The 18,030-nt window shown below is 30.9% G+C and overlaps 2 protein-coding genes across 2 annotated transcripts; both read right to left on the reverse strand.

Moving 5' to 3' along the window:
- Positions 1–1,077: 1,077 nt before the first annotated feature.
- LOC105140466 (F-box/kelch-repeat protein At3g06240-like) lies at positions 1,078–2,498 on the reverse strand. The gene has a single exon (XM_011047313.1). It carries the CDS (start codon positions 2,246–2,248, stop codon positions 1,154–1,156), a length of 1,095 nt encoding a protein of 364 aa, XP_011045615.1. The 5' UTR covers positions 2,249–2,498; the 3' UTR covers positions 1,078–1,153.
- A 10,831-nt stretch (positions 2,499–13,329) lies between these two features.
- Positions 13,330–16,350, reverse strand: LOC105140467 (zinc knuckle (CCHC-type) family protein). Its single transcript, XM_011047314.1, has 3 exons — positions 15,809–16,350; positions 15,526–15,723; positions 13,330–13,939 (listed from the first exon to the last, which is right to left on the reverse strand). The coding sequence occupies exons 1-3, from the start codon at positions 16,259–16,261 to the stop codon at positions 13,625–13,627; spliced, it is 966 nt and encodes a 321-aa protein (XP_011045616.1). The 5' UTR covers positions 16,262–16,350; the 3' UTR covers positions 13,330–13,624.
- Between the last annotated feature and the right edge of the window lie 1,680 nt (positions 16,351–18,030).

Raw genomic sequence — 18,030 nt, forward strand, 5'->3', positions numbered from 1 at the left:
ATACTTCACAACCAAAAGCAATAAGCTGACAACTTTTCAAAATTATGATATCTTTGAATCAGGAGGAGTTAGTTCTATACAACAGCTTGCATGAGACAACCTTTCCCTTGTTTCTGTCAGCTTATCTGTAAACAAAGGTGTACCAACCGTAATTGCAATCTTACTAAGGATTGAGGAGACCACAACTGGAGCTTCAAATTAGGCAGTTTAATCCAAATAGGCACTGGTCTTATACCAGCTGCCTAGTTTCAGCTGTTTCAAAATCAAACACAAGAACTCCTGGTTCTATTATAAAGAACCTGACATTCCCATATGTTCTCCTCCACTCAGAATCAACAAACCCGTTCATGGCCATGAATTGTAGATCTTGACGTAGAACATAACCAATCAGGGCATTTCCCCATCTTTTAACTTCAGGGGCCACTTCCTTGTCACTAAATGAAATCACTAACTTCCCATTTTTCTCTACAGATTCCACCTAACTTAACTTTATTGCTATAATCTGATACGGTTACCTTTGGCCTTTGTGTGATGCCGGCTTAGTGTTAAATGGCTGCAGTGGTTGATACTTGATACACTGCTGTAAGTACTTCAGAGAAAAAAAAATTAAGGACGAGATTATATATCTTGGTTGGGTGGAAATTAAATCAAATCCCATGATTTTCACGATTGTAGAAAGAAATAAAAGGAGAAACTCAAGCAAATATAAATTAGTAATGCTCATTTATGTGAAGATATTAATAATCTTCCTAGTTTATTGTTTCAACTTTGGACTGTGAGCAATCCATTGTGGTGACCTACTCATAACTCTTCTTTTTTACTTTTAATGGGAGGTCCGGCATGTTTTGGGCTACATAACAGCAGCAATTCTCTTTGTAATAAACCTCTGTTACGATGCAATATTATGCACAAAACAGACAAGAAACTAGTCAATCTATCAGCATTGCATACATACACTGTAGATTCCAAATAACAATGGTACTTGAAATAAACCACTTACAATAGGATGGAAAAAAATGTAACGAAAACGTGCATAGAAATGAAAGAAGAAGGGATGGAAAAAAATGTTACGAAAACGTGCATAGAAATGAAAGAAGAAACAGCTTGATCTGTAGCTTTATTTTGCTGCTTTATGTTCTTTAACATTCTAGATTTATCGTAGTGAGACAAGGCTTTCTGTATATACAGCAGAATCATAAATGGGATCCCCATCGTTTTTTACTCTTAATAACTTTGTTGCATCTTCAACTGGGTTGTAAAGCTGCAATGTCCCTGGACATCCATGATGGTCCATTAAAACTCCTTTCTTCGTCAAGCACGTTTCTGTTGAAAAATAATCAATATATAATCTATCAAAAGGAATAGAAAACCGTCTTCTCCAAGATGTCTTGACTCCATATTCACTTGTTATCCATGCCTCGAAGTAGCTTTCATCAGGATGCAGTTTGCCAAAAATGCACAAGCAATTTCCTGAGATGCTCAAAACAGCTGTACAAAAATGGTTCGGAAGTGGCACAAAACCCCTAAACTTCTCGTGTGCTACGTCAAGCGAAAAAATAGCATTCACATCATGATCAGCACCTGTTTCTTGCTTCCCTAACCAATACAAAGCCCCGTTCCAAAATACTCCTGCACCTCCTTCCAAGGTGATACCAGAATGGATGCCTTGAATTCTTCTCCATGAATTGGTTTTGAGGGTGAAGACTTCAGGCGCCATAATTTTGTGAGAACCATTGGCAGTAGTTAAGCAGGCAATTACTAATTTGTAATCGTCGATAGTTGAATCATAACCAAGTCCAGTAAGGAAACCATCTTTCTGCACATAAGAACTTGGTTTTGGCAATTTCTTGGACTCTCTAGTAGATGGATTCCATAAAAACATATCGTGAACGTCACCTCCATTACGTATACATACTAAACCATCACAAGATCCCCGGATCGATGCAAAAGCGAAGGATTCAGTACGACTTGCTGCGCTAGGATAAGGAAGCTCCATTACTGCATTAATGTCATCACCATCACTAGCTGCTTCAAAGTCTACAGAACTATAAAGAGGCTCGGCCGCAACAAGGAGCCTTTGGCGGTTAATATTGTTGCCTTCAATTGCCCGTTTGAGATGCAACTTGACGAATCGAGGGTCGGAGATTAACGACTGCCATGGCTTGCACACACACTTGAATCTAACAAGAGACTTGACTGGCAAGTAGGAAAGGATATCAACAATAATGTCTTGGGGGAGTTTTGACATGGCTAGTCAACTTGATTTTGGTTTCTCAAGCTGTTGTTGGAGGAGAAAGAATTAGTATAAGAAATGATTTTCAGCTGTGAGGTAAGATCGAAGCTTCATTATTGACCTGGTCATGTCTTGAGTGGGCTGGTATAAATGGAAACCACAAGAGGAAACTAGACAATTTGTCTGCTTCACCTACAAATGAGCCTCTTCCATTTTCCTTAGACTAATATTCGTTTAACAGGTCATCAGAGCCGGACCATACAATGAAGAGTATCCCTGTTCCCGGAAATGATAATTGTTACAGAATGAACGACTTCCATTTCCATGGAATTCTTCTAAGTTCTAGCATTAGGCTAGTGGTTGGTTGAATAAGTCATCGGTGCCGGACCAAAAAGTGAACTAACTGTTACAGAATACAAGTATTTACATGTGTCAGATGATTGACTAATATAGCTAGGCTTTGAAAGCATCCTAACAATGATAATGCAAGGAAGGTAGCCTGCTTGAATGTTGTGTAAAGGTTGTGTTTTAAAATGTTTTTTTATTTAAAAATATATTAAAATAATATTATTTTTAAATTTATTTTTCATATCAATACATTAAAATGATAAAAATATTAATAATTAATTAATTAATTTTAAATAAAATAAAATTTTAATTTTAAAAATACAATATTTTAATCGCAATATGCATTATATTATTATGCTTGACTTGGTTTATGCTACTGTTATTACTTTGAATTTATAGCTCTTAAACCTAGTCCACGTTGATGAGTTAACTAAAGACCTTTGACATAGATATTGGGCTTGATTTTACTCTGAATCAAGTTGCTTTCAAGTTTTCTTTTTAAATAAATTATAGTTTGGGTTGACTCACTAACTCATAAGTTAAATCACCTAATTAGCAACCCGAGTCCTAAGCCATATCGGTTCCATTATTGAATCTTATGTCCATGCTTGTATTAGCAATAGAATAATTGACATGTAGAAAGGCAGGACTTGAAAGCATCATTTTATAGCCTCATGTACAGTGACGGAGCAAGAAAATTTTAAATAAAGAAGTAAATTATAAATATTTAATATTATATATTATATAAACATATGTTATATATAAAGAAATTAATTTGAAATGTATGTACTAACTCATGTCAAGCAAAATTAATTTAAGAATATTTTTAAAATAAAAAACTTATATTATAATTATTTTTTTTGAGTTTTTATATTTTAAAATTGCTTAATAATGACTTCATTATTAATTTCATTAAAGATATTCTTTCTCGATATATATAATGAAACTTTCATTCATCTATTTCTAAATCTTCTAGGAACTAGTGAAATTATTGGCAATAATTATTTGTTAATTATTGACAACAATTGCCCCCTTAATTCTCATTGTGGCTCCGCTACTGCTCATTTATGAACGAAAATACTATATCATAGTAATTTAAATATCTTAAGCTACGATAATAGATCGAAAAAGAATAGCTCAACTTAATAAGTGATGGGTTGGAAAACGAGCATTATTTACATAATTTTTTTATTGATAATTTACAGTAATATTTATTGACCGAATTAATTTTCTCACTAACCTTGTCAATATATACCAACAAAAACATTTCGTTGGTATATACCAAGGAAAACCCAAACAAAATATAAAGAATTTTAGAAAACAAAGCAGATCAATGATGTGAAAGTTTTTCTAGGTGATTATACCAACAAAATTATAAAGGGATTCAAACCGGAATTTTTGTATAGTGACGTATCAACTTTACCTACCGAAATGTCAATGGATTGACAGACATAAAAATTCCATCGGTAATAGTTAAGATAAGAACCTGGTCGACCCTCTCCTCTTCCATTTCTCCTTCTTCCCTTCTGCAATTAAACAAACTCCCCTAAATCTGTAACTAACAACCACCCTCTCTCATCACATCATTCTTTTCTCAACACAACTCATCCTTCCTCAACTTTTCCAGTTACAAATGCAATTTTCTTGTGTTGTTTTCATTGTAAGTAAGTAGATTTATCATTTTTAAGTAGATTTATCATTTTTTAAATTTAAACACAATTTTGAAATGTTAACTTTTTTTATTGTATATTTTTGTAGTATTTGTATTTTGTTTGGGTGTTTACTTGTTTTATTTTTGTTCTTTAACAAACATGTTCTATAGGTATATGATTTTGTACATGTTATGTTTTGTTGTAGATTTTGTAAAATTAGTTTTGTTTGTAAATTATTGAAATTTATATCGAATTACCAACTTAGTTGTTTTGTAATGATATAAATAGTGGCTTGTTTAACAGGTCCGTTTTATATTTTGTTAATTTTATTGCCAAATTATAATTTTCATAAATTAATATGCATAAATTTATATGTGCATAGATAATTGATAATGAATTAAGAGAAGTATGAAAGTAGGTTGATTATTTACTTAACATAGTTAATTAATACACATTAGTGTCATCATTATGTGATATATATATATAGGTTCAATAAAAGTAATGGATGATTATTTATGGATGTATCGAGATTCACCTTAAGAATTGCGGATAATGAATTATTGTAATGGGGCTCAATGTTTTATTAGTTTCACAATATTTATTCTGAGAAATTTTAGTGGAGGCAATATTAGGTGTCAATGTAGGAGTGTAAGAATAAAAAGTTTCTTTACCAAGATGTTGTAACGATGCATCTTCTACACAAATGGTCACTGAAGGATTACTTGTGTTGGTATGCACACCCGCATCTTCTACACAAATGGTCAATGAAGGATTACTTGTGTTGGTATGCACACCAGGAGGCTTTGTTCTGTTTGTTGCATGTGCGAAGTGGATGGTAATATTAATGTTAATGATATTTAGGATTAATTAATTTATTGTTATTTACAAATATATTTAACTGACAATAATTTTTTTCTTATAGGCTACGTCTCTTATACGTGAGCTGAGCTCAATGGAGTTTTTTGTGGAGACACATGTGCAGAGTGAAGACTGCTAAAAAGAGGTGCAACAGTTTGTCAACAACTACGCTCAACACTTCGCGGTATGTTCGTTCAACCATTTTTTTTTGTAAGTTATTATTTTATTGAATTGAATTTGATGATATATTTTTTTAATTTTCAGGAGACATATAATAGCTGGTTAAGGGAGGGATATATGAATGATCCTTCAACCCACTCGGGTTTCGATCCTGATATATAGATAAAAAAAAAAATTGTCTGGTGGATCCAATAGAAATCGGGTGTACAGACTCTCTAACTCTATGGTTAAGAACTTATGGTGGCATGTAGTGTCTCAACCATTAGGAGCTCCCAATCGGTATCGAGCACCCAGTGTCAAGACTTTATAGCCTTGCATCAACACATGACTCATCTCACCAAAAAATACGAGCAACTCTCGACGGATTATGAACAACTCTGTCAAATAGTCATGGACATAAAATCACAGATGGGTGGTACATGTGCGCCTCTCTTTTTTCCATTTGGTCCCGGGAACGACCAGCCTCCTCTTTGTCCTCTAGCACCATTATTGTTCTAGTTTAATTTGTATTTGTATAAATAAAATTGTAATGAATATTTGGATTTTAATTATATTATTCAATTTTATTTTTACATATTTCAATTTTATATATAAATCTGTCTGGATTTTCTAAAGGCAATGAAACAAATTTACTGCATATACCACAATTACTGATGGAATAATTTCGTGGGTGACTCACCAATGGGAATATAGATGAAATCTATTCGACGATATTTTACAGAGAGTTGGAACAAATTTACTATACATGCTACTATCATCGATGGAAATTTTCGTCAATATAATTCCAGGGGGAATTTTTTTGCATTAATTTTTTGTCTATAAAACCATTGGTTTTTTTTTTTCTATCAACAAAATTAGCAACATGTGTTGGAATTACTGACAAACTATATACCAAAAGACTATTTCTATCGGTGAATTAGTCAATAAAATTATCATTGATGGATTGGTAATCACATACTGACGGAAAAATTCAGTCTGTAACATTGTTAATTATTATGTTATGTTTTATAATCAGCAAAGTTAACATAATAACATCAGCGTATGCAATTTAATTTTGGGTTGTAGCTTCAATCACATAGTGATGTAAAGAAAACAAGCCAAGATATTAGCACTATGCTAGAAGGCTCCACCTCTTTATTCTGTCTTCTTGATCTTCTTCACAAACTCAGCCTAGTAAATGAATTTCCTCTACCTGTAGACAAGAAATTAAAAAATTTATACTAAAAGCAAAGCTGTAAAACAAAAGGGTTTCATTGATCTTTTCACAATATGCATTGCACTAATGTATTGGCTTGCAATCTACAAAGGATCGATAATATTTTTTTAAATATAAAAAAAAATTTATATTTTAAAAAAATATTATTAAAAGAGACTTGGGTCTGCTAGTCATGCCAGACTCAAGACAGTGAGGTCTGGGGCTAAGCCAAATCCAAGGTTCTTGATCCTCGTATGGCCGCCAAACACCAGATCCAAGATAGTTGGGTCTCGCATGGTCGATAGATGCTAGATCCAAGATACTTGGGTTTGACAGCCCATCGCAGACCCAAGACACTATAACATTAATCAGAGTAGCACAATTTGCGTCTGACAACTTAACTTACGTTATTGAAAATAACTTAATTCTAAAAATTTTAAATGTTAACGGATGTGATGTTCTCACAAACTTTTTAAAATTTTAAAAGGCTTTAATCAAAGTAGCACAACTTGGTTGTAGCATCAAGTTGTGTTATTTTCTTGATTTTGTTAATTATGATAGTTTATAAATTATTTTTATTAATTATAGATTTATATGAAAAAACATGATTATTATATAGCATGTTTATTTTTTCATTTCAAAAATATTTTTGAATTTTTTCTTTGCTTTAAATTATTTTTTAATATTTTCAAATTATTTTAATGTATTAATATTATAAATAGATTTTTAAAAAAATTATTTTAATATATTTTTAAATAAAAAATACTTTAAAAAAATTAAATCGTTAATCATAAAATAGAAGTTCTATTGAAGAAATAAAAAATTCATAAACATAAAATCTAAATTAAATTAGATTTTTAGATCTAAAACATTAAATTAGCTTTTTATGATGGATTGTTATTTATACTTCTTTTATAAATAATTTTTTAACCCACGTTACTTGGGTCTGACAAACATGTCTAGCTCAAGTTTATTTGAATAATCATAACAACAATAATCATACTAATAACAACAATAACAATAATAACAACAACAATAATAATCATATTAATAATAGAAGATATACTTTCTATTGAAGGAATAACAAATTTATAAACATGAATTATTTTAATGGGAAGATAAGATTTGAATTTTTAGATTTAAACTATTAAATTAGATTTTTATGATGATTTATTGTTTATAAATTATTTATACTTTATTTATAAATAATTTTTAAATCTATGTTACTTGGATCTAGCAAACATGTATAATTCAATTTTACATGATTAATCATAATAATAATAATAATAATAATAATAATAAATAGCAACCACAACAAAATAACAACCACAACAACAACAATGCTAACAAAAAAAAAAAACCCAAGGTGCTTGGATCTAGCAACCTTGCCTGACCTAAGTTTAGTTGGGTCTGACAACTTGTCAGACCCACTTTACTTGGGTCCCACAATAGTTAGGCCTTGCGAGACTCAGGCACATAAGTCTAACAGTCATGCCAAACCCAGATGTCTTGGGTCTGGCAGCCATGCCACACTTAAGCGTCTTGGTCTAGCAAACCTGCATGTCTGGGTAACATCACACATGGTTGCTAAACCTAGGCAAACGACAAAAAAAGAAAGGACAATAATGCACTTTAGTTGTTAGGAGAGAGAGAAAAAAAGAAGAAAAAACTCAAATAATAAAAAAAACTCAAATAATCAATCATTAATGGCAATTTAACCATGATATATCTACATACAACACTCCATATAGAAGAGGGCATGGATGGGCATCTAGTGATACAATAGATGAATAGATTTGACCACTGGAAAATGTCTCATGTGCCTCCTTAACGGCATTGGCGCCGCCTATACGCTAAGCCATATATAACACACTCTAGTAACTTTTTGGTAATAAAAAAATACAATGTGAAAAATACTAAAATGTTTCTATGGTCCTCTTAATTACACAAAATACCGATGTAAAAATACCAAAATATCTTCAAAGATAAAGCTGTTTTTTTTTTTTGTCTTTTTTGAGGCTAAAATCGTTATTTACTTATGCTTGGAAATTGAGAAAACCTAATTGCCATTATGGAAGAAAGGCAAAGTAACATTTATCCACTTGCGAAAAGATGAGAAATTAAAAGTAAAACTACTATTGCAATCTACAATGAAATGTCTCTTAGTCTAAAGATATTTCTTCACATCATTTAACTTTTATTATAATATGCTCCAATTAGAAAATAAGAATGCTACTACTATAATTTAACTATATATAACAGAACAAGGGGACAAATTAGAAGGGAGACAAAAATAAACTAAAAAAACATTCTAGATTATGCTCCCTTTTTAATATAAATTAATTAGCTTGTTGATACACGTATTATTTTATCTTTTTATTATCTTATTCTTATACATGTTTTAAATCTTACAATAACTTAGTACCATGGAGATATACGGATTGAAAATGAATTAAATGAAGCTAAGGAGTGCAAATTCTTATTGCAATAGGAATCTAAATCGAAGAATAAATATTAATGGGATATTTGTGTACTCTTTGGACCATATCTAAAGTTACATTTAGAATTTTGTTATGATTCAAGTTTGGATGAAGGCTAGATATTTTTCCATCCATTTATAGTTAGCCCAGTAACTTGTTCGGACAAAAAAGAGAGACATATTTGAAGTTAGGTCTGAAATCTACAAGTAAACTAACACGAGCCTAGCCCATCTTTTCATGTTGGGATAATGACATGGTATCACATTAATTATGTGGCAAAGGTCCCGCATGATCAGAAGCCTAGAAGGTTAAAGTCAATGTATAAATCATTAGAGTCATATTAATATAAAAAAAACTTTAAAGTAATCTGATTGGAGATTAGTTTTTAACTTGGAAGCTTTTTCACCTCCTCAATTCCATATAAAACCAAACCTAATTCTAAAATAAAAGGGATATTATGCAAAGAACATAGGAGTGGAAAGGAAGAGAAATTTTGTGGTTAAAAAAAATATTTTTCTTTTTCCTTGTCCAAAGTTATATTAATCATAAATTTCATACAATTTTAGTTGTGAATTTAAGAGGTTAGTGCTTTTTTATTTTAATTATCATGATGATTTTTGCTTAAAATTATTTTATATTTGAATATGATACATAAATATCTTGTGTTTTTTTTAATTATTAAATTTGATGATTGATGACTGAAATTTTATATGATGTGGAAAACATGTTTTTTTGTTTTAAATCCATTTTTATTGATTAATTTATGTCAGATTCATGACTAATTAAATTAAGCAAAAGAAGTATCTAATTTTTGAAGCCATGTTTGAATTTTATTTATAAGTCTTGATTAAATTAACTCTTTATGCGTGTTTAATTATATCAATTGCATATATTTTGATCTTAATGTTATAACATAATTAAACCATGGATTTTTAATGAGGGTTATTATTTGATTATGGCTAATTCATGCATGGATGCTAGGTTAACTAAAAAAGTAAAAACTTGTTGTTTTTCATGATTGATTTATTTATCATCACATATTAGAATAGAGAACATATCTAAATTCAATGACTGATGTTTAATTATTCTTAAGAATACTCCTTATAAAAAACTAATAATAATAATTCTCTATATTTTATATCTGTCGAATCCACCTCTTATTTTTTCATAATGAATACTCCTTATAAAAAAAAAATTCTCTATATTTTATATTTGTCGAATCCACCTCTTATTTTTTCATAATTGATTTCTTTTGTTTTCTTATCTTACTAAGTTGTTAGTTTATATCATAAACAAAAATATACTTTGAATTACTTACCATTTAAATTGCATATTAGTTATTTCATCATATTAGTCTAATTAACAATCTTTACTTGATTTCTTTTAATCTAAACTTAAATAGTTTGTTTTGATTAAGTAATTAAATTCTAATACTAGTATCTTTGTAGGAAGATACCTTACTTTTTTATACTATATATCATTAGTTTTAATGATTTAAATTTGCATGACTTCATAACTCATCCCTTGTACATTGTTCAACATGAAGTAATGAAACTAGGTATTCGATGTAAATTCTTGACTAAAAAATAATGTTATAAAATTAAGTCTAACTTGAAGGGTCAATTTGATAATTCACCGACTCAAAACTTGACTTGAATCAAGTTTTATTTTCAAATAGTTTTTTTATGCTAAAATTGACATTGTTTTAGGGTTTTTTTTTTTTTAAATCATGGATTGGGATAACATTGTCAATCCACTTGTCAACTAACACAATATGGGCTTTGGACTACGTCGATCTCCAAGTTAGGTCTTGTAACTATGCTCAAAACATGGATCACTTCTATGTTGTTTTTGAACTAATTACAAAAAAAAATGATTGTGATAGTTAATTCACTGTACTCCTAAATGTAATGCATCATGGACAAGAATAGTGTAATTATTATTTTGCCCTCCCATAAAAAAAACAGTAAGCTTAATATTAAGGGTAATTTGGTCTTCTTCATTGGAGTAAATAGTTATTGTGAGATTAATTGGAGATAATTAGATCTTTTTATTTTTAAAATGGACAATGTAAAGATTATATTACTTTTTAAAGCAAGATATTTTAAAATGTTGCTCATGAGAAATTAGGTATTTTTATTCTTTTGTATGCGCAATGTAAAAAATATATTTTCATTTCAAGCAAAATTGTTAAAAGACTGATAATCAACTATTTTATTTTCTTACATTATAGAAACATGTTGTAAAGATTATATTTCTCTTTAAAACAAAATTTGTCAAGCTTGGATTTAGGATCTTTTTTGTATATTCAAATTGAATTTTTAATGCTTAACCGGTTGACCTAGGCATGATTTGGTCTTTTAATAATTATAAATATTATTTTTTAAAAAAAGTTGTTGACACACGTATGATCCTATGTCAAAATGTTGCATTCCTAGGCAGTTTTTGAAGCGCCTCATTATGATCTTTCTATTTGTGTTGTGTGTGTACATGAAAAGATAATGGTTGAAATCTGTTGATTTTTTTTCTTTTCTCTTTTTTAAAATATAAAAGTGTCAATTCATTTTTATTTATATCAACTTGATCCTTATTCTTTTAATTACTATTTATTTTTTTCATTTTTATTTATATCAACTTGATCCTGATTCTTTTAATTACTATTTATTTTGTTTTTTTTATATTTTTATTGATATTTTCCCTTAATTTCACCCCTTCATCATTTGATTTCATTTAATATTTATATCAAATTTGGTTCTTATTCTATTTATTGTTATTTTATTTTATTTTCCTTTTTTCTAATGAATTTTGTTTTCAATTTTATACCTCAATATTTGATTTCATATTATTTTTACATTAAATCTAGTCACTATTCTTTTTATTACTATTGTATTATTTTATATTTTTTATTGTATTTTTTTCTCAATTTTATTTCTCAGTATTTTGTTAATATAGAATTTTACTATTTTTTTAAGGCTTCCTTTTTATAGAATTGGTCTACAGCCCGTGATAAAGGCTACGGTTTCAAAAGTGCTTTGATTATTTTTATATAATTTTTTTAAAAAATTAATTTTTCTTTTAAAATTTGATATATTAAAAATTATTCTTCATATTTTTTATTTTCACTTCCTTGTGCGTAGGGTAATAAAATTTACATGTTAATCAGGACTGACTCTTTTCTTTTTTTTTTCAGTTCTACTCTTAATATTATATTGTTTAATAAATAAATTATTCAATTTGCTTTTTCCATGCTTCAAAATAGCTTTCCATACGGTCGTCGATTGTCAAATAAGCACAGGTAGAATCCTGAGATTCCCAAAACCAAAACTGCTGATAAAAAATAATTCGGAGGAATTGGAAGTGGCAAAACCTTCATGAATTTCTCTTCTGCTATATCAAAAGAAACAATCATATCCACTCCAGCATGGCCACTTTCTCGCATCCCCAGTCAATTCAAGGCCCATAAAAAAATATACCTTGACGGGGTCCTCCCATGCTAATACCAGAGTAGATGCCTTGAATTATTCTCCATGTAGCGGTTTTTAGTGTAAAGATTTCAAGCATAATTGGGACTCTATAGTAGCTGGATTCCATAAGACCATATTGTCCACCTCGTCAAGTTTGAACACTAGGCCATTACAAGATCCCAGAAACAAGCCGACAGCGAAGGAGTTATTATGACTGTAAATTAAGACAACGACGCTCCACTACTGCATTATCATCATCACCATCAGTACTAGCCACTTAGAAGCCTACAGAATGAAGAGGTTTCGTTGCAACGGGGAGCCTTCGGCAGTTAATGTTTTCATTTTCCCTTTTGAGGTTTTACTTTGCGAATTGAGGATCACAGGTATTAATTGCCACACTTGAATCGTGCTAGAGACTTAACTGGTACGCAGGTGAGTATATCAACAATGATACCATGAGGGAGTTTCAACAGGCTTTTCAACTTGAATTCGATTTTTTAATTGCTATTTGAGGAACTTATATGACACAAAGTTTTGTTTATCGTTTGTTGGTGGAAAAAAATAAGTTATGTCTAATGCCATCATGTACAATGGCTATAATGGAAAGAACAGAGGGAACTTGGATCCTCTTCTGAACATTATATATGAAAACTAGGTGATGCTACTAGAGGCCAATGCCTTTATAGAAGATGAGGCTACCTCCATCCAAATTGTTCCCTCCATGTAATTAGAGGTTTTGGCTACAGCATGTGCTACTTAATTGCAATGTCTAGTTGTCTAATAACAGACACCAAGAAGATAGTTTGAAGCTAGAAGCAAAATGTCACACAGAGTGTGCTACTAAGGCAGGTGTAATGACTCGTAGACCAACATTCATAGCCAAAGCAAGACGATAAAGAATTTTTCCTCTCCAGATTAGAAAGTGGTAATATTTTCCTAAACAAGTTAGATTTGATATGTAATAAGAATTAAGAGGCATAAGTAATTACAAATCTACTCAATTCATAGACAGGGAACATTCAAAAATTGGATCCATGAGGTTAGGAAATCTTTGCATAGCAAAATGAAAGTTCCAAACAACCAGTCTCATGTAAAGCCTGTAGCCATGCAGAGGGTGGGATATTTGGCTTTACACAAAAGCTAAGTACCCTGATTCGTAGTAACTAGTTAAGCTACAGCAAAATGATCCAAGAGATACAAGAAGCATAAAATGATTAGTATTGCTGGGGAACATTCTTATATTGACTAGAAGTGCAGTCCCTTGCCCAATGCCCTGGCTTACCACATTTGTAACAAGTACCAGATGAACCAGAACCTGCTCCAAATGTTGCAGGAGAATCAGACGTAGACATGCCACAATCTTTTGCCCAATGGCCTTCCTTGCCACATTTGAAACAGGAAGATCCGGTTCTTGCACCAAAGCTTTTGTTGCTGGAGTCATTCATGTTGAAGCAGACCTTGGGAGCACTAGATTGAAGACCAGCTGATGCAGTATTATCATCGCACCATTTGAAGAAACCACAACCTCCCTGCAAAGCAACCAAAAGCACATGACTATCAGTTATAGCTGCATCTGTCTACAGCATTTGAATTCACCAATTGTTCCAGTAGGTAGAGGGGGGGGGGATCAGATCATGTAATTGAACCACCAAATGGCAAAATGAGAAACGTTGACTATAATTTACAGCATGTATAGTCTATCTCAAGCATGCATAAACAATTCAGAAAAAAATTATAATGAAACAGAGAGGATATGTTTCTCAAGGTGCCTTTTTCACCAACAACCATCCCTGTCAAATATTTCACACATGAACTCCAGCAAACAATTTCCCAACAATAGAAAACTTACATAGTCAACAATCCATAGCCAAAGAAATTCCACTGCTTTCATTTATGTTAATCGCATTTATGAAATATGCCATTGAGCTCTTAGAATTGTCAGCTAACAGTTCGTGCCATATAATGGTTATCTGACCTGTAAACTTCTTTGAAATTGACATCAGATTAACCATTTCCAACAGGTCACAATCACAAGTTCAATGACTCCAATTTTAATGTATACTTTTCTTCTTATCCACAGGCACTGAAATGCACTTCATCATTATGACCTCACAGGGGAAAAAGATGTAGAACTATGGCTTTCCATTGAATTAGAACATAAAAAATAAAGACCATGAAGGACAATTAAAGGGTGCTTGGAGATTTCTTTGCGGTAAAAGGGGAAAGCTGAGACATGAAGCAGTTATAAACTTATAATGCCTGCACATATAGCATATGATATACAAACAATGGTCACATTTTGCACTGCAAATACTTCACCATTCACTACAAAACAACCGTGAAAATTCACAAAAGAAATCTTATTCCACAATAACTATAAAAACTTGCTTCAAAATCCCTTCGATATTATCATTCTCAACAAGCTACAACCACAAGTTCACTGCCTACGACAACAACAATGGATCCATTGCTTATTACGCACATTCAGAGCAATGCATCTGTTACCCCCATCTACTGAATCACAGCCACACCAACCACTAAACCTAATATATGTACTCATATCTACCACTAATAAAAGTTTGTTTGATTATCTTTCACCTACATCTTTTCCATCATACACTCTTTTAACATTCAAACCTTCCTTGTCCGTCAACTCTCTCTGTTGAGGCTCACAACAGTCAAGAAGAAATCCAAGACACGACGCTGTTCACATTTGTAGACAATTAAAATTATAAGCTGTTCGAACAAAATTCACTTTTGCACCAACAATTACCTTCTTGCGATTATGAAATAACCATGAAGCATGGACCATGGTTATAATACCTACCCAGGGTCCAACCCAATCTAGGGCTTGAGTCATTAGTTGGCCAGGTCAAACCACGGACAGAAGGTTTAAAAAAAATTAAACAACAAAACCAGGAAACTATGTTTTTTTGGTAAAAAAAAAAAAATCCGGTTGCCAGACTCCAAGACAACAGGGTCTCCAGATTTTAAATCAGATCAGGTTTTATAAATGAACGGTCAAAATAAATAAATAAAATCCCAATTCCAGAATACAACTGGATAATTTAAAAACACCCAAAAATCTTCCATATGAAGAAAAGCAGGTACCTACCTGATTTTCAGGACATTTATAGAATTGCTTCCCATTATTATCCCCTTTTCTAGATGTCAGAATCAAGCAAGACCCAGCTCCACATGAACATTGAAGCTCAGGAAACACAGAATTAGACACAGAACCATGGCTCCCACCACCATTATTTTCCGCTGGAGATTCATCACACCATTGAAAAAATCCACAACCCCCACTTTCCTACACAAAAGCAAAAACAAAGAAAACGCCTCAGTTTTAACGCGCACGAATGTAATACACGCACGGTCAGGATACGAATCTTTACCTGTCTTTGAGGGCATTTGTAGAAATCCCGCCCGCGATTCCTTTCAGTATTAGCAGTAAAAACATTACAAACACCCAACCCACAAGGACACACCTTCTCGGGAGCCACCACCCCACTTCCACCGCCACCGCCACCGCGAGCATTGTAATCAGGAGGAGGGAGTTTGGAAGAACCAACGGCTTTGATTCGCTGTTGCCATAAAGTACTTTTACTTCCTTTTAAAGCTGCCATGTAGTCCCCTTCATTTTTGTATTCGCCCTTCACTTTGATCGTCGTCGTCGTCGTGGTTTTGGTGTTCTCTTGGTTTTCGTTGAAACCTACAGTGGTGATTTTGCGGCGTTTGATGTTGGAAGCGGAGAGAGCTTCGGACTCAGCTTGGGCAACTTGAGAAAGGAAATCATCGTCGTCTGTGTCTTCGATTTCGATTACTGTCGTTTCTCTTTTGGATTTCATTTGAAGGGTCTCTCTCTCTCTCTCCCCCCTCTCTCTGAATTTGTGTTCTGCCTTTCTGAGTTTTGTTCGGCTCTTTTTCCCTCTTTATTTTAGCCGGGAGAGAGATTTTAAGGCGGTTTGTTTGTTCGATTTTTTTTTTTAAGTGATTTTTTTAAAAATAAATTTTAATATTTGGTGGTGTTATGAATTTTTTTTAATATTTAATTATATTATAAAAAATAATTTGTAAAATAATTTAATAATATTTTATTTAAAAAAATTATCTAGCATATATAGAATATTTAATATACATATTTAATCACTTATAATAATAAAAATGAGATGTAAAAAGTATAATGATGAATTTTTTTATTATATCATATATTTATGTATATAGCTTATTTTATAAAATGTAACTATATATGTAATATAAATATTTTAAATATAATATTATAGATATATAACCTTGTCAAATATTTTTTAAATAAAATCTATTAATATTTTTTATTTGTAAATGCTCAAAATATTTTTTTGATAGTATTAAAAAAGTCAAATTAGTTAATGGTATTAATTAAGATTTAGATATTTAGGTTTTCTTGGTATGAATATTTTTTTAGAGATAAATAGATACAAAAATATTTTAATGAGTTTTTTGGATAAATATTGTTTTTTTAAAAAATATTATACACAATTATTCATTTAATATATATTAATTAAGTATTAGAAAATAAATATAAACATCTTACATCAAACATTACCATCTATAAATATTAAGTTTTGATGTCATACACATATATATTAGTTTAAATTAACAATCATAAACATACTAGATCAAATAAAACAAGTAAACATATTTGTCAGATAACAAATATAAACTTTCTTATTATAGTAAACTTATCTTAACAATCAAGTCTGTAGTAATGTTAGTTCATAAAATTTTAAACCTAAATTTTTCTCAAATTAGCATTTTTTTTCCATAAATGTTGTTGCCAACATTTTATTTTAGACCAAGTGATCAAAAGCATCACCAAGAGTGATCTCTTTAAAACCTTCAATTTTCATCACTTATATATATAGCTCATTAACATCAAGTTGATTTTCCTTAGGTTTTGAATTGCAAATGCTATATTTCCAATATTTTTAGACAACTTTTCAACACTATCATCTTCATACATTCGATTTCTCTTTTTATGTTGTCTATTCTGTGCACTAGAGGAATAACCTTTTGAAGTTTTTTCATATTCCCCTTCATTTGCAATTGAAATAGATTGCACTTCAGTGTTCTGACATGACTAAAAGATTGATGTTTTCTCTCAAGTACAGGAGTGTCGAAGTAATAAATAACTCAGCAAAACCAGGATAGAATCATAAGAAGGTTAATTATATAAATTATAAATAACAATAACACAACAACAACAATAACAATAGTAATAATACTAATAATACTACTAAGAATAGTAATAGTAATAATACTATTAATAATAATAGTAGTAGTAATAATAATAATAATAATAATAGCAATAGTAATAGTATTAGTAGTAGTAGTAGTAGTAGTAGTAGTAGTAGTACTAGTAGTAAAGAAGAAGAAGAAGTTGATGAGAACTTTGAGATGAAAAATCAATGTAAGGATTAAACAATAATAACAACAAATGTCAAGGTTAGAGGATCTACTAATAGTATGTCAAACAAATATAGTATAAACTCTTATTATTCAATTGGAAACCACACACAAAGGAAGCTCCATCAGATTATAATTGTTAATATGATTACATTAGTTATCTTATTCAAAT

The sequence above is a fragment of the Populus euphratica genome, unplaced genomic scaffold, assembly GCF_000495115.2.
Source record: "Populus euphratica unplaced genomic scaffold, PopEup_1.0 scaffold274.1, whole genome shotgun sequence".
Lineage (NCBI taxonomy): Eukaryota > Viridiplantae > Streptophyta > Magnoliopsida > Malpighiales > Salicaceae > Populus > Populus euphratica.